General features: G+C 51.6%; 1 protein-coding gene across 2 annotated transcripts in view; it reads left to right on the forward strand.

Moving 5' to 3' along the window:
* CHTF18 (chromosome transmission fidelity factor 18) overlaps nucleotides 1-17,136 on the forward strand; it is a 29,972-nt gene that overhangs the window by 1,785 nt on the left and 11,051 nt on the right. For both annotated transcript variants that reach the window (XM_053276177.1, XM_053276176.1), the window contains exons 3-18: nucleotides 999-1,143; nucleotides 2,282-2,480; nucleotides 2,640-2,729; nucleotides 3,397-3,449; nucleotides 4,023-4,179; nucleotides 4,778-4,993; nucleotides 5,927-6,024; nucleotides 6,553-6,676; nucleotides 7,078-7,223; nucleotides 7,877-7,970; nucleotides 9,761-9,859; nucleotides 10,100-10,230; nucleotides 10,384-10,552; nucleotides 12,106-12,330; nucleotides 12,513-12,662; nucleotides 14,331-14,461. In XM_053276177.1, coding sequence (XP_053132152.1) covers nucleotides 999-1,143; nucleotides 2,282-2,480; nucleotides 2,640-2,729; nucleotides 3,397-3,449; nucleotides 4,023-4,179; nucleotides 4,778-4,993; nucleotides 5,927-6,024; nucleotides 6,553-6,676; nucleotides 7,078-7,223; nucleotides 7,877-7,970; nucleotides 9,761-9,859; nucleotides 10,100-10,230; nucleotides 10,384-10,552; nucleotides 12,106-12,330; nucleotides 12,513-12,662; nucleotides 14,331-14,461 — 2,227 coding nt within the window. The remainder of the gene's footprint in view (nucleotides 1-998; nucleotides 1,144-2,281; nucleotides 2,481-2,639; nucleotides 2,730-3,396; nucleotides 3,450-4,022; nucleotides 4,180-4,777; nucleotides 4,994-5,926; nucleotides 6,025-6,552; nucleotides 6,677-7,077; nucleotides 7,224-7,876; nucleotides 7,971-9,760; nucleotides 9,860-10,099; nucleotides 10,231-10,383; nucleotides 10,553-12,105; nucleotides 12,331-12,512; nucleotides 12,663-14,330; nucleotides 14,462-17,136) is intronic.

Below are 17,136 nucleotides of genomic sequence, written 5' to 3' on the forward strand. Positions count from 1 at the left end.
ATCCAGTTTACACGGTTACCCTGCTATATCCAGGGCATTGTGAACTTGCTCCAACCTGTGGGCCCTGGGCAGATGGTGTAGCTAGCCTTTTTTTGAGTTGACAGATCACTAGCCCTCTTCAGACATTATACAAAAGGCGCCCCACGTGAGTAGAGTGTCTAAAATGGGGTCAGAAGTTCCACCCTGGCCCCATCAGAGATGTGCCCGATTTTGGTACATAATTGTGCTTGGTAATTGTTAGTTTTAGCTCTTCCCATCTTGCTTAGAGCTAATGTCAGGCTCCTGGGTATGAAAAATCATCAGTGGCTTCTGTCTTGCTTGTTATGCTGAATACCAGATTTCACAAGGTTTCTTGTACTTCACCCTTAAATCATCCATTACATAAGGGTGAGGGGTGATGTGAAAAGAAGTACAAGAAACCTTGTGAAATCTGACCTGTTTTCCCCTGCTAACTGAGCAAAGAGGCACCTTTTAAAAGTGGTGATTCTCTTATATTTAGCAGGGGGAGAGCAACTGGCCCTATCCATCCCCAGCACAGCTGCCCTCCAGTGGCTGTTTCTGGAGTCAATCTTGTGTTTCTTTTTCATTTCTGAGCCCTTTGGGGACAGGGAGCCCTCTTTATTTCTATTTCTCTATGCAAACCGTTTTGGGAACTTTGGTGAAAAGCAGTATATAAATATTCATTGCCGTCGTCTGAAGAAGCAAACTCTGCATCCGGGATGGTAGGTACTTCCATAACCCGGGATGCCCACACTTCCTTACTTCGTCTGGGCTGACACCCAGAGCATGGAAGCACCCGCCATCCATCATAAATGTGGCGTCCGCCTCTTCAGACGAACACCGTCTCCCATTTACGGAAGCCCCGATCATCACAGATGCAGTTGTGATGTCGGCGAAGGCTTCTGCAGATCCCTGTCCCGTCTCGTCCCATTGACTGCCGACAAATAGCAGCGTTTGCCAGCACTGTTCCTTGCTCACTTTCCTCTTGGGCCTCACAGCCCCGAAGCCAAAGCGGCGGCGGCTTGAAGCTGTGAAGAAGCTGGACTTTGGAATGGAGGGCCGAGCAGTCCCTGAAGACCTGCCGCAGGGTGGAATGGCCCCTCCTTTTCTGCAGGAAGCCTCTTCCCCATTGCAGGAGGCGAGGTCAGTTGTCGGAGTGCAAAGAGGTGTTGGGTACCTCCATACATGGTCTTGGTGGCACAGTCAGAGGTGCTCTTGCCCCTGGACTTTGGGCCTCCACAGCAGCTGAGCAGAAGGCAGATGGGAATTAGGAACATAGGAAACTGCCATCTACTGAGTCAGACCATTAGTCTATCTAGCTCAGTATTGTCTTCACAGACGGGCAGTGGCTTCTCCAAGGTTGCAGGCAGGAATCTCTCTCAGCCCTGTCTTGGAGAAGCCAGGGAGGGAACTTGCAACCTTCTGCTCTTTCCAGAGCGGCTCCATCCCCTGAGGGGAATCTCTTCCAGTGCTCACACGCTTCTAGTCTCCCATTCATATGCAACCAGGGTGGACCCTGCTTAGCTATAGGGACAAGTCATGCATGCTACCACAAGACCAGCTCTCCTCTGGACAAGGAGATTGTCCTTGCAGACAACAGCTATTTTATTTAGCTAGACACTGTTTATCTGCCTTGTGCTGGTTGTTGTTTTTTAGCTTCGTATTCCTTACCCATAAAATAGGTCTATTAATTGGTTGCCTGAATAGTATTGATACTTAATAGTAGGAACAGAATAGAGTGTTCTTGCAAAAAAGTCCATGTAAGTGACTAATCCACATGATCATTTATATCTTCCCTGCTTTGTCACCTGGAAGTTTCTCATATATTGCAGGAGTTCCCAGGTATGATTTATTGTCACTGGAGATGATGGGAGCACCATCTGGAGTACCACAATTTCGGAACCCTTGATTTCTTACATTATTTTTTCCCCAACCCCTCACTTCCTCTAAGGAGGCAAGGGCATTTGATCCCGTTTGCCAAGGAGCAAAGAGTGCCTACATGTAACATATTCAGGCAAGGTAGTGGCTGGACACACAGTCTGGGTGTGTTTTTTTTGGTTTGCAAACATCCGTTAAGAACTCAAAGCAGTGTTCCCTCTGAGAGAGATTCCCAGATGTTTTTGACTACAACTCCCAGAATCCCCAACTGCAATGGCTTTTGCTTGGGGTTTATGGGAATTGTAGTCATCAACATCTGGGAATCCCTCTTGGAGGGAACCCTGACTCAAAGCCTCCTTTTTCGAGGGTCTGGTGATGGGTATTCTTGGACTTTCTCTTGAAGGACTCCCAAGTTGGCCATCCCCGATAGTGTCGAGATGAACGACGTTCTCCCGCTGCGTGTTACCCCGCCAGGGGAGAAGGTCCCAAAGAAGGTTCTCAAGCGCCCACCCGTCCTGGAGGACTACATCAACGTGACGTCTAGCATCGGCACCCGCGTCTTCATGGTTGTGAAGGAAGATGGTTCCAGACTGGGGGCGGAGGTACCGTTGGGCTGGGGGGCTGGGCTTTTGGAAGTGTGCTACGGTCATGTCGTGCACCCAGGAAGGAGGGTGATAGTCTGTCCTTCTGCTGAGGCTGGCACGTAGGCCTAGTATTTGGCCCGACTGTCTCAAAAGTGTGTTTTTGTCTGGTTTCTGTAGGCCACCAACTCCGTCAGCTGGAAGGGGCAGAGACCGCTTCATCTGCTGGGAGTACCATTCTCCTACCTAAAAGAGCAAGTGGCTGAAGAGGTATTGGTTCCCCCCATCTCTCTCTTAAATCTTGGGCCCACGGCCCCATATACCTCTCTTCTCCCCGCCCCTAATCCATCTGTCCTCTTGCCACTCCTAAATCAGGCTCCTACAAATCCACTTGTCAGCTCACCCGTGGCGAGTGGCACCACCCAGATCTCCTCGCCCCCCGAAGTCTCATTTCCACTGCCCTTTTTGAGAAGGTAAAAAACAGCAGGAATCCTTTCTGAGCAAGAGGAGAGGAACATAGGAAGCTGCCATAAACTGAGTCAGACCCTTGGTCCATCTGGCTCAGGATTGTCTACCCAGACTGGCAGCGGCTTCTCCGAGGTTGCAGGCAGGAGTCTCTCCCAGCCCTCTCTTGGAGATGCTGCCAGGGAGGGAACTTGGAGCCTTCTGCATGCAAGCAGGCAGCTGTTCTTCCCACAGTGGCCCCATGCCTTAAGGGATCTTACAGTGCTCACACATATAGTCTCCTATTCAGCTGTAAACCAGGGTGGTCCCTGCTTAGCAAAGGGGGCAGTTCGTGCTTGCTGCCATGAGACCTGCTCTCCTCCCATAGGAGAGGGCTCCCACTGTCTCCTGCCTTGCAATATATATGCACACGCTTCTCCTCACTACATTTTGGAAGCTTGTTGCTTTAAGCTTCATCCTCTCTGCCTTTCAGCGCCGAAGGCAGATTCTTGAATCTTCACAGCAGCTGACGGAGATTCTGAACAGGTGAGTTGTTGCGTCCTGCGGCTCTTTTGAATGCTCTTCTAGGACAGAGGTTCTCGAACTTGGGTCCCCAAATGATGTTGCACCACAGCTCCCTTGGGCCGTTGTGGCTGGGGATGATGGGAGTTGTAGTTCAGCCACTCCTGGGGGGCCTCCGAGGTGGAGAACCCATTTCCTAGGCCATGCATCCTGTTGGCTCCAAGAAAGAAAGTGGGCTACTGGATGCCCGTGTTTCCTGCTGTTTCTCCCAGGACAGGTCACATGCCAGGCAAGAGATGCTGGCCTCTGTGATAATTACGAATACGATGAATATTTATATGCTGCTTTTCAACAAAAAGTTCCCAAAGTGGGTTACATAGATATAAATAAAATGTCTCCCTGTCCCTAAAGGGCTCACAAGGTAAAAAAGAAACACAAGACAGATACGAGCAGCAGCCACTGGAGGGATGCTGTGCTGGGGATGGAGAGGGCCAGTTGCTCTCCCCCTGCTGAATGTAAGAGAATCGCCACTTAGGAAAGGTGCCTCTTTTGTTCCGTTACCTCTTTTGCTTAACTCTTCGGCCTTCCTTCTTGCAGCTGCCTTAGAGAGGAGGAAGAGGCCCAGCCTGAAGCCCCAGAGCCCAGCGAGGAAGAGTCGTGCCCTGGGGAAGCCGAAAAGGACGGGTCATCTCTCCATTCCCTCTGGGTGGATCGGTTTGCTCCCAGACACTACATGGAACTGCTCAGTGACGACGTAAGAGTCTCTTGTGAACGGGTGGTGCAAGATGATGCCGTGTGTGTGTGTGTGTGTGTGTGTGTGTGTGTGTGTGTGTGTGTGTTTGTACTGTAGTTGCTTTGCCGAAACATGAGCATTTAAAGGGCTCCTCCTCACGAGCCGGAAGGTGGGGGGGGGGTTTAGAGTAGCCCTGCCCCCTGGAATTCTGGGTTTCACCCAGATTTTAAGCATCTCACCCAGATTAACCTGCCCAGATTTCAAGAGCTAAGCTCCAGCCCTTGTAGAAGCGGCGTTGCGGAGCAAAACGTGCAGTCACTCTTTGGCTCGGAAATTATTTTCAAGCCAGTTTACATAACGTACAAATGAGGCACCCGGATTTGGAGAGCCAGAATATGGCAACCCTACGTGGGGTGAAGCTTGAGTGGCTCCTCCCTCTCCTACACTGCCTGCTGGCAACACCATTCATTCATCGGGGAGAACTGCGCGGTTAACTGCAAGAAAGCTTCTGTGTGAAGTGTGCAGATGGGAAGGTGAAGTGTGCCAAAAAAGTGGTGAAGATGAGAGGCACTGCAGCCAACTCAAGTCTCCTGCGTCTGTCTCCCTCGTTGGTCCTCAGTACACAAACCGCTGCCTGCTGAAGTGGCTGAAACTGTGGGACACGGTTGTGTTTGGGAAGGAAAAGCCCGCCAGGAAGGCCAAGCCAGGTGCCCCCGAGGCCCATCGGCCCTTCAGGAACCCCAAAGAGCAGCAGAAGAAATGGAAGAGCAAGGCCGAAATGACAGAGGAAGCCCTGGAAGCTGAGCTGGACCCCCAGAACCGGCCAAAATACAAGGTGAGGGAGGCGAGGTTGCATGCAAGCCCTGGCGGGTTGCAAATGACTTTTCTTTTATAGTTGTACATATTCTAAATACGAAGGAAACACAGAGCATAAAGCAGAGTAGAGTGTTCTGTTGAATGGTTTGCTTCTGAGCGGAGTTCTGTCTGTTGTCATTTTCTTCTTCTTTTTTCTAAATTTCTGCCACACAAAAAATATTTAAAAATATGTGCCGCTTAAGTAAGTGTGAGACGTGCCACTTTTTGTTCCAGGAAAGTTTTTAATTTGTAACTCGTGATGGGATGGAGTGGAGTATAACGTGTTGAGGTGGTTTTAATTGTCTAGGCGGTTTATCTGTGGTGTCTTGTTTTATTTGTTTATTCATTCATTCGTTCATTCATTCAATTTTTATACCGCCCTTCCAAAAAGAGAAATAATAAAACACAGAGAAATAATAAATAAATGAATAAATAAATAAATAAGCTGGCTCCGTGTCCCCAAAGGGCTCACAATCTAGAAAGAAGCATAAGGTAGACACCAGCAACAGTCACTGGAGGTCCTGTGCTGGGGGTGGAGAGGGCCAGTTACTCTCCCCCTGCTCAATAAAGAGAATCACCACATTAAAAGGTGCCTCTTTGCCCAGTTAGCAGGGGTATTGCTCAGAGAAAAATGGCACATGGATAAAGAGAGAATGCAGATACACCAGGATGAAAAAGTTGTGCAAAATGCAGGCTTGGGTGGTTAACGTTGTAACTTTAAAGAATGTACATTCTGATTCTATGCATCTGGACACATTTCTGAGGGACGTGAGTGGGGACACTTTTGTTTAGCTGTGGCCAGATAGGTTCTGTTTTCCTGTTCCCAGTCTTGCATGCAGCCTGTTGATCTGGAAGGCTGCCCTAAGGTGCACTGGCATGATTTCACCCTCTTTTTCTCTTTGTTCGCCTTCAGGTTGCCTTACTTTGTGGCCCTCCTGGCTTGGGGAAGACCACATTGGCTCATGTCATTGTGAAGCATGCTGGGTATAATGTTGTCGAGATGAACGCCAGGTGAGCCGGTGGAAGGAGCTCTTGCATTCCTCTCGATTCCCTCCCCATCCTTCAATTCTGGCAAGATGTTTGGAAGTCGGATCATGATGCATGACTGAATGTGTGGAATTTGCTGCCGCAGGAGATGGGAATGGCCGAGGGGAAAAGTCTTCTCTTTCTCCACCACCACCACCCCTTCCACCTTTCTGAATCCAAGGTTTATCCAGGGGGTCAAGAAACAAGGCCTTTTCGGTTGTGGCCCCTCAGCTCCAGAAAGTTGTTTTAAAACAAAAAAACCTACCTTTGGGTTGTTTTTTTAAAAAAAAGATTCTCAAATTTACTTGTTTAGAGAGGCTTTTCAATGTATGTTAGTACAGCCTGCTGGGCTTTTAATATTAACTGGGTTTGTTGTTAATTGTTCTGTTTGTTTTGTTGTGTCAAATTATATATTACTTTTATTGTTCTGAGCAGCTCCAAGCAGTATTGTACTGGCGGGGCGGGATAGAAATATTTTAAATAAATAATATTTCTCCCCCACCCCCACCCCAGTGATGACCGTAGCCCAGATATCTTCAAAACACGCATTGAAGCTGCCACCCAAATGAAGTCTGTGCTGGGAGCCACTGAGAAGCCCAATTGCCTCATCATTGATGAGATCGATGGTGCCCCGACGGTAAGAGAATCTCTCTTCAGTTTGGGGGCAGTGGGAGGAACTCTTCCTAGGCCTGTCCTACCTCATGGTTTGGGGGTATGGCTCACGCCGTCTTTGCCATGCTGTGCCATGGCTACCTTGATTCCAAAGCCAAATGGATGCCAAAGCCAAAGGAATAAACAGAGAAGGTGACGTGGTAGCCCTTGGGATTCTAGAACACTGCTGATTTTTGCAGACTGTCCCTGCATGATTTCAGTAGTCACATGGACTAGAAACTTGCTCTTAAAAAGGAATGTGAAGTCTGAGAGAGGCAGGGTTCTCTGTATGGTCCTGTGGCTTTTATGTCGTACATGTTATTAACTTCTGCGCTCTCTCTCTCTCTCTCTCTCTCTCTCTCTCTCTCTCTCTCTTCTGCTCTTTAGGCATCTGTCAATGTGCTGTTAAGCATTATCAACTTTAAGGCAACTGAAGCGGAATCGGAAGGCAGTGCTGGAGGGGCAAGTGGGAAGAAGAAGAGGAAGGAGGGCGGCTTCCTTTTACGACCAATCATCTGCATTTGCAATGACCAGTAAGAGGTTCCAGCCGGAGCAGAAAACTCTTGAGTGTGGGAGGGGCAGCCTGCTGAGAGATGAAAGCAAAGCATTGTGGGAAATACATTGAACCCTTGGCTGCTTACTGTGTAATGAAAAAATGGGCTGATGGGCTTTTTTGCTTCTACATTAAGGGTAATGGGTCTTGAGGATACAAGCCTCCTGATGTCAAATTATGAAACTTTTTTTTAAAATCTACTATGAAATTTCAAATGCTGAACATTTTCAAATTTGCATGTTTTGAATTTTTTTTTTGCTTCACTCCCTTTGTTTTTGTTAGTTTGTCTCTGCCTAGAAGCCTCCCTCTCCTCTCTCCCCAATCCAGACCACCTCTGGTCTCTGATCCTGCAATTGCACTTATGAGCATTGATCTACCTCACTGAGGACTAGAAGCTTGCATTGCTTACAAAAAAGAGCTGAGGATTAACAAATTGCACTCTGGAAGCCCCATTCTGGATCCCCAGCATGCTTTGTGCTGTGGAGCACTCTCTAAATGGCCAATCATGGCAGTGCTGCCCAGCAAGACGGGTGTGTGGCTGATTTTCCAGTTGGCCTCCAAACTGCCTGTCTCCCCCACCTCCTTCACTCAGCCGTGTCCTTCAAGATGCTTTCCTCTCCCCCTGTTTTCTAGGTACGTTCCTTCCCTGAGGCAGCTGAGACAGCAGGCCTTCCTTCTCCACTTCCCCTCAACGTCCCCAACCAGACTGGTCCAGAGATTGCACGAGGTTAGCGTGAACCCCAAATCCTCTTTCTGCTCCCTTCTGCTCATTTTTTTTTCTGCAGTCCCAACTTTGGACACCTGCCGGCATTTCAGTTCTTGGAAGTGAGTAACGTTTCCTGTAGGTGGCCAGTGCAGTGAGGCCTGAGATCAGCCAGTTGGCTGCTTCTCGTTTCGACAAACCACTGAGTGGAAAGTCTGCTTTGTAGAACAGAAATGCAAGAACTCACTTGGTCCTCATCGAATTCTGTTCTGTGCTCTTGCTGATCTCCCTTGCTACTCCTTAGGTTTGTGGATTTTGGCAGTCTGGGGTCTAAATTCTGCAACCAGCTCCTTTCCTCTCATTCCCGGCTTTATTTCTTTGCCTTTGTTTTGAATTATCTTTTCTAGTTCCATTTAGCATGTCTGTCTTCAAAAGGGACTTGGTAGCCCCACAGACGGCACTTAGGATGGGGATTCGTCCATGGGTCAGCGCAAAACCCTCTTGCCTCCGCTGAACGTGCTCCCCTCCCACACACTCAAGGAAGGGAAGCAAAGACTCCACTTCCAATCTTGGCATTGAACAAGCTGTGACTTTACTGTGACATCCCCAAATGAGACGCATCCACGCAGGGCCTGGATTTTGTCCTTAAGCAGCTTTAGATCCTGCCTTGTTTGCAAAGTCTGTTAGAACAAGCTGGGATTTGCTGGGTTTGGTTGTCACCGCAAATCTTAGTTTGTTCTAAGTCAGGATCAGAATTTTAAAAAACATTTCCTCCCCACATGTGTGGAAGGAGTACATGCGCCTGTAGATTAAATCATGGTTTTGTGTGATGTCTGAACCCGACCTGTGTTTGTGATTAAGATTATCCTTAAAATTTTTCAGAATAGAAACATTTCAAATAAAATATTTTTACCAAAGGGACCGTCTTCTCCATTCTGATCCCACATGTTCACTTTGCTCTTCGATGGTGGACATGCTCTGTGTCTAACTGGCATCTGCAACATAGGAAGCTGCCGTCTACCGAGTCACATACCCTTGGTCCATCTATCTCAGTATTGTCTACACAGACTGGCAGTGACATCTTCAAGGTTGCAGGCAGGAGTCTCTCCCAGCCCTATCTTGGAGATGCTGCCAGGGAGGGAACTTGGAACCTTCTGCAAGGAAGCATGCAGGTGCTCTTCCCAGAGCAGCCTCATCCCCTCAGGGGGAATATCGTACAGTGCTCACACATGTAGTCTCCCATCCAAATGCAAACCAGGGTGGACCCTGCTTAGCAAAGGGGACCCTTCATGCTTGCAACACAAGAACAGCTGTTCCTCCTCCCTCTGAGGTGTGGTGTGGATACAGCAGTGCGTTTTTAAGCTGCACAACTCTTTTATCCCAGGAGGTGTCTATCTATGCAGACCGCTTTGGGAACTGTTGTTGAAAAGCGGTATATAAATTTGCATCATCCTATTCGTTCACGTAGCCCCCTCCCTGCTGGTGTCCAGATGCCCCGTGAAAGCAGTGCCGGTCTGGCTTGCTTTTGGTGACTGCCACCATGAAGATACTTCCTTTCCCTTCTGTGTCGGCTTTTGCAAGCTGCAGTGCTGCTATCCTGCCATTGCGAATTATCTCACTGGCGTCTGCTTCCCTTGTATTAACGGCTGGTCATTCCCTGCCTCGGGGAAGGGGGCACAGAAAGGTAGACATGTTTTCAGAACCAAGTAGAATACTGAGACGGGCTAGTGGGCTTTTAGGTTTTCAAGCCAGTGAGTAGCTTTTGCGGGGTGTTGATGCAGGCGCTGTTAACATACGGACTTCTGCCTTTTCAGATTGCTGTCCGGCAAGGCATGAAGGCAGACATGGGGGCGCTTGCTGCCTTGTGCGAGAAGACGGAGAATGACATACGCTCTTGTATCAACACTTTGCAGGTGAGTCAGAGCATGGGGAGGGGGGGTCCTTGTCCTTTCCCCCAGCCCTCCTCCGCCCACCCATCGCTGTCAAAGCAGAGAGCCAGGACTCAGAGGAGCTTTCCGCATCCCAAGGTCTTGGGGGGGGGGGCCCGGCCTGGGCAGAGGGTGCTGGCAACTGACAGGATGGCACCTCCTTCAGTCTCTTACCCCCTTTAATCCATCGTGTGTGTTCAAACCCCCCTCCGTGCTTGTCCCAAGTTCCTGCATAGTCGTGGCAAAAAGGAGTTGAACGTGAGGACCGTGCAGACGGCCAAGGTTGGCTTGAAAGACCAGAACAGAGGCCTCTTCTCCATCTGGCAGGAGATCTTCCAGCTCCCCAAGATACAGAGGTGAGGTGGGCTGGGAACTTGAGAAAATCCTTTCCCAGCCAGACTGAGGTTTAACCAAGGGGCCCAGGAAGCCCTTTTTCACATCGCAATCGTTTTTAATTTCTTTTTCCTTTTGGGCACCCTCGCTGTTGCACTTCCTTTCCCTGCCCCAAGGCAGAGGATTGGCATGGACCCCTTGGTTCCGACCCACATCTTTGCCGGCGGCAGCGACGGCCTCTTCAGCCAGGCCCCGGGCCGAGGGTCTCTGAACGCCTCCACCCAGCGCTTCCATCACATCCTGCATCTCAGCGTGTCGTCTGGAGAACATGAAAAGCTCACCCAGGTGCTTTGAACGGCAGCCAGGCTGGGCTGGTGGGCTCCCATCTTTGCTGGGCATCGGCCTTCTCTGCCGCCTGGGCCTTTCTGGCGGTGATCTTCAATGTGTTCCTAGCAGGGGCTGCAGCTGCACAAGCTAATCTGGGGTGGAGTGGGGTGGAAAGGGGGCAGCGGCCCTGGCTGCAGCACTTGGGGGGCAGGAGGAAGGGGCGGGGGAGCAAGAGAGAGAGTGCACCCGGGTGTTGTGGTGGCTGTGGCCGCACGGGCAGCTAGAGAGAGAGGGGGAGACCATATGGAGGGGGGGAACAAGAGGGGAAGAGTTGGCTGATCATGGCAGCAGTGGGGGAAGAGAAAGCAAACGCATGTGGGGCAGGAGGGGGAAGGGAGCAATAGAGTGCATGATGCCGAGGGGACGAGAGGCAAGAGGAGGCGGGAAGGCAAGCCCAGGGCCGCTACTCGGGTCTGCGGGCCGTCAGTGGCCCGCGGGCCGCACAATGAAGAGCAGCGCACTAGTCCATCGTAGGACTTGCAGGTTGACACTCCCAGGTCCACTCCCTGGCCGGCATTCCCAGTGGAGGCGGGAAAGACTCCTGCCTGCCACCTGGGAGGAGCCGCTGCGGGTCTGGGTGGATGATCCTGAGCTAAGGCTCTGACTCAGCAGAAGGCTCGAGGTCCCTGTGAGTGGTCTCTTCAAGGGGGCATCCCCTGTCGGTCTCGGCAGCTGTCCCCCTCACTTTTCCCCAAGGGGTTCCTGGGCTAGCTGGCCACTCAGAGGCAAGCAGCCTCTCTGTGGAATGCCCTTCCGGCTGAGCTCAGAGCTGCTCCGTCCCCATTTTGGCTTTTAGGAGACGACGGCCCGGCTTTTGAGTTAGTTGGTGTGTTTCTTGGATGTGTCTCATCTGGCTCTTATCTGCGTTAACGGTTGGATTCTTCGTTGGTTTGGGTTCTGGGTTGGTTTTGTGCTGCAAACCGCCCAGGGGCGTAACTACCATTAGGCAAGGGGAGGCAGTCATCTTGGGGCCCCACTGCCTCAAGGCCCCCCCCCCCCCGAGGCACATCACATGACTCCCCACCCGCCCATGTTGCAACCCCTATGGATTATTTTGAGTCTCTTGGCGATCCGGCAGGAGCAGAGAGTAAAAAGACTAGATTCAACGTGAACTAGATATTCACCGTATTCATAATGGGGATGTGAGTGTGAGTGCACGATCTATTGTGAAGTGTGTTTGTGTGTGTGTGTGTGTCAGCGAGGGGCCCATCTTAAATCTTGTCTCTGGGCCCCCTCCAACCTTGCTACGCCCCTGAAACTGCCTAGAGCAGGCATCCCCAAACTGCGGCCCTCCAGATGTTGCTGAACTACAATTCCCATTATCCCAGCCACAATACATTGTAGCTGGGGGTGATGGGAATTGCAGTCCAGCAACATCTGGAGGGCCGCAGTTTGGGGATGCCTGGCCTAGAGACTTGGGTTGTGGGTGGGATACAAATGTGTTGAATAAATAGATGGGGCTGGTGCGCCCCCCCCCCACCGGTTGCAGCTCGGTTCTGCTCCCCTCCCAGGGCCTGTACGACAACTTCCTGCACATGAAGGTGAAGGACGCCCGCTTCGGCTCGCTGTGCCAGGCCCTGGAGTGGCTGGGCTTCTCGGACCTGCTGGGCCGGGCCGTGCTGCAGGGCCAGAACTTCCCGCTCACGCGCTACTTGCCCTTCCTGCCGGTCGCCTTCCACCTGCTCTTCGCGGCGTCCAGCGTCCCCAGGCTGACCTACCCCAACAGCCAGCAGGAGGCGAGTATGGGGAGTTAGCTGACTGTCCGTAGTGTGGGGGGGGAAGAGGGCTGGTCCCCGTCCACCCCCCACCCCCCGCCTCCCTTCCCGGGTCAGCGTCCCCGCTTTGCGGCCCTGTGCTTGGTGAAACGCCCTCCCGAAGACTTGACGCGGGGGGGGCCACCTGCTTTGTTTCTCTCCAGGCCCTTTCAAAGCTGACCCGCATGCAGAACCTCGTCGCTTCCATGACCTCCGGGATTGCAGCTTGCTCCCGCAGCCGGGCGGGGCCCCGGTCCTTTGTCCTCGAGGCCCTTTGCCTCCTGTTGGATATCATCTCGCCAAAGCTGAGGCCGGTAAGAGAGTCTCTCCCTGGGGCGCTTGTTGAGTTCTTTGCCTCTTCTTTTTGGGGAGTTGCAAAAAAGGGAGAAGAGCTGGTCTTCGGGCAGCAAGCGTGGGCGGTCCCCTTTGCTAAGCAGGGTCCACCCGGGTTTGCATTTGGATGGGAGGCTTCATGTCTGAGCCCCGTCAGGGGCAGAGCCGGTAAAGACTCCTGCCTAAAACTTTGGAGGGCTGCTGCCGGTCAGAGCAGACAGTGCTGAGCTGGATGGACCAAGGGTCTGGCTCAGTAAGTCGCTTCCCATGCATGCTAGGTTAGCCTGCCTCATGTGCTTTGCCGAAAGGCAGGATTCCCGCTGCTGTGGGTATTGCCCTTGAAGGCGCCTGGCTCTTGTCCGTCGCTGCCGTTTGCCTCGCGGCGGTGGTGTGGCTGTCACTGCTGCGTGTGTGGCAAGTGACGGGTGCCGTCTTTGGAGCGGTGGCTCGCTGCTCCTGGCCCAGCCCGAACTTCACCTCGGGTGACTTCCTGCATTGCAAAACCTGCGGGGATGGTTATGTAAGCTGTCGCGAGGGAAGTCAATCACCCACGAGGCCTGGAGCAAAAGAAAATTGCGCTATGTGAGATCTCTGCCGGCTCCGTCAGCCGGCTTCCTTTTTCGTCCTCCCCTCGCTTCCCCCTTTTTGTCCCAGGCGGTTTTTGATGTTGGAATCAAAACGCCCTTCAAGAGGTGGTGGACAGGAAGACTCTGCCCTCTCCCATGGCCCCACGCCATCATTTGGGGGGGGTCACAAAGGGCCTTCTTTCCCCCAACTCAGCCTGGATTGTGGCTTTTGTGGGAATGTGAAGAGCCGCCTGTCTCTGCAGCGTGGCGCATGGCAAGACAAACTTACAGATGCTTCCGTGCAAATTTATTTATTTATTTGCTTATTTGTTTTAACATATTTGTATACCGCCCAAAACGTATCGTCTCTGGGCGGTTTACAACAAGATCAAAACAAAGGTGAAACATTAGTTAAAAACAAAAACGGGAATTGAAAACCCAACAGTTTTTTTAAAAAATAATTTTAAAAAAACAATATTCTAAAAACAACATTAAAACAATCAAAACAATATCGGTTAAAAGCCTGGGTGAACAGGTGTGCCTTTAAAGACTTTTTAAAAATTGTCAGAGATGGGGGTGAATTGTGCAAAAGAGTCAGGAAAGGGGCCACATTCTAAGATGTGCGCCTAGAAAAGCGTATTTAAGCATTGAGCATGTGGGAAAGGGCCAGGGAAGTTCAGTCGCTGTGGCTGCTCCTCACGAGCCGGTGGGAGGGAGGGCGCCCAAGGAGGCACAGCCATCTCTGCTTCCCAGCAGCCGCTGGGGGGCCTCCTCTCTCTTCCCGCTGTGCTGCCTTCAGGCTGGCCGTTCATCAGGTAGAGCTGCACGGTTAACCCAGTGGCCGGCCTGGCTCTCAGGCAGGGCGGGAAAGAGAGGAGACCCCCGAGCTGCTTGCCAGGAAGCAGAGGCAGCTGTGCCTCCTTGGGTGCCCCCCCGGGCTCGTGAGGAGCAGCTGCTACTGGTGCAAGGGCCGTTTTATTCACACTTAGCAAGCCAGTCAGAGGCGAAAGGAATGACACTGGTTCTGGCAGCCTGAGCGAGGGATCCAGAGCGGTTCTTCTCCATCCTTTTCCTGCTTTTCAGGTCAACACCCAGCTCTACAGCCAGAAGGAGAAGCAGCAGCTGGCGGAGCTGATCAGCACCATGCTGGCGTATAACCTCACCTACCTCCAGGAGAGGACCCCCGACGGGCAGTATGTCTACAAGCTTGACCCGTGAGTACCACTTCTTCACACATGCACTGGCGCTCACACTCTCTCTCTCTCTCCCTTATCTCTCACCGGATAAGTGACCGGCCCAGAGTCACCCAGCGAGTGTCATGGCGGATTGGGGGATTTGAACTCGGGGCTCCTTGGTCCCAGTCCAGCATTCTAAGCACTAGGCCCACACTGGCTCCCTTTACAGGCCTTTGAGCCGGTTTCACATGGCCTGGGGTCTGGCTGACAGTTGGTTGTGTGAATCCACCTCCCTTGATGAACCCTGCTCCCTTGAAGCAGGCAGGGAAGGTCGCTCGGCAGCGTTGGTTACGTTTCGCGCATGCAGGTCACCGCTGGATCGTGTGGCTACTGGGACCTGGTCTTCCAGTGTGGAAGGTAAATAAATAACTGGGAGAGAAGGGAGTCATCTTTTCAAATGCTTCCCTGTGTTAAACTCCCTGGAAATAATAAAACTGGCACAACAGCAAAAGACTACACTGGGAAACATTATACAAACACACACACACACACACCTCCTTTTGCTAGTTTTCTTACTGAGGGGGAGTTCATGTGGAGGGGCCTTCCGAAGTAGAGCTGCACCCCTCATGCCTGCCGTCGGAAGTGGTACAGTCCATCCGCCGTGCTCCGGATGCTTTCATTGCGATCATCCATCGGGACTAGAAACTTGAAAGCTCAAGTTCCAGGAGGCTGAATTCTCCGCTCGGAACCCACGTTCTGTGCCTTTTCTGTGCTCCTGCGGAATCCTGGCCTCTCCACAGCCCTGTTTGCCGCGGCCTGTTCTGTCGGTTTGGGCTTGAGAGGCTCTACAGATTCTGAGAGATTAGTGGGGTTTGCATAAATTTGCTGGGATGCAAACGTTTAATCGCCTTCTGCTTTTCTGACCTTGGGCGCCTCTGAAATGAGCACGGAAACACCCACCCTCCCCAGGGTTCCTGGATGCATTGCTTTTCCTCCCCTTTTCCCCACACGTCGGATTCCTTTTAAAGTTTCTTTATCAGGTGGTCTTTTCAGGGAAAAGACCAAAATTGTACCAGCAAGAGGTGGAGTCAGCCGTTCCCTCCCTTGCGACGTTAGAGAACCGGAACAGAACAACTCGAGGCTTCAGCTAAGCTCTCGTATCTCTTGGCCAAAATGCGTTTTGCCCTTCCCTGAGCAGATGGTGCCAAATCTCCTTGTCAATTTCGGGGAAATGTCAACTTTAAACACCGCGCTCCCTCCACCCCCCCTGTGATCTGGGACCTGGTCCTTCCTTGCCGCTGGCTTAATCGGGCATGATCCTCTTTGACTTTTCCCAATCTGTTGTCTGTCTTTCTGCATTCAGGCAAATGCATGTCTTAATTCTTTTCACACAGCTCATAGGTTCTGGGCTTTTTAAGGGCCTCACCATCATATTACCCATTCCCTTCCATCCAGCTTCTTATAGCAAAAGCATAATTTGGGGGACTTGGGAGGATCGCTGGTCTTGTGGTAGCAAGCATGAATTGTTGTCTTTGCTAAGCAGGTTCTGCCTTGTTGGCGTTTGGATGGGAGACACATGTGAGTGCTCCTAGATATTCCCCTTAGGAGATAGGGCTGTAGCTCAGTGGAAGAGCATCCGCATACTTGCATGATAAGGTCCCAGGTTCCTTCCCTGGCAGCATCTCCAAGACAGGGCTGAGAGAGACTCCCGCCTGCAGCCTTGGAGAAGCCACTGCCAGTCTGTGTGGACAATACTGAGCTAGATGGACCAACAGTCTGACTCAGTATATGGCAGCTGCCTATGTTCCTATCACCCACTTTTCCTGGGAGCATTGTGGCTGGTGGTGATGGGATTTGTAGTCCAACAATGCCTGGGGACTCAAGATTGAGTACCCCCAGGGTAGCCTGCGTTTTGGCCTCCCATGCCGAGTAAAAACCTCCTTTCGGTGGCTAGGAAGCAAAGCTTTAGAGAAGCCATTGGGTCTGTCTTTATCCTTAAATGGCTAACATAGTTATGTGAGGGAGGGCAAGTTAGTAGCCATGCTTGTGGACTAGTAACTTTGTAGGCTTGTTTCCAAAGCGTATCTAACGGTAAGTTAGTGAAGTGTAGATCATCCCATAGGTAGTTTGTTCCGATCTCACAGGCTGGTGGATAGTTTGACATTCCCACTGTAAGTGATGTCGGCCACAGCCCGACAGAGCGGAATTCCTGGAACCACAGTGCGGAGGCCAGTTCTGCTGATGTCCGTATGCAACTTAGGACAGAACGGGGTGTGTGTGTGCAGAAAAAGTCCTGTAACTAAGGGGGCAGGGGCCGGGATGGTGAAGTTGGGAGTTGCTCCCCTGATGGTGACCCAGGAAGCAAAACTTGGATTGTAGTATTAAACGGGAGGCAGACCCTAACCCTTGTGTTTGTGCTCGTTTAGCCTAGCAATTAAACTCCCAGCCCACAAATGTCTGTGTTGGCCTATTTGCCCACGTACACACTTCGACTAAAACAGGGGAGCGGGGAGAACAGCCTTCTTGTATCCCAAAGCCTGGTCTCCTACAGGGAATCCTGAATGCGCTGTAGGCGAACCACGAGTATCTTTACGAGCATTTGCTGTCTTGTCCAACTTGGACCCGCTTCGTAGCGAGCTGGATTGTGTTGGTGTGTTTATCGGCTCTTCGGACCACCCGGCGCTACTGAAGGTTGTGTCCTCTCCTTCTTGCTC

Source organism: Hemicordylus capensis, chromosome 13 (genome assembly GCF_027244095.1).
Source record: "Hemicordylus capensis ecotype Gifberg chromosome 13, rHemCap1.1.pri, whole genome shotgun sequence".
NCBI lineage: Eukaryota > Metazoa > Chordata > Lepidosauria > Squamata > Cordylidae > Hemicordylus > Hemicordylus capensis.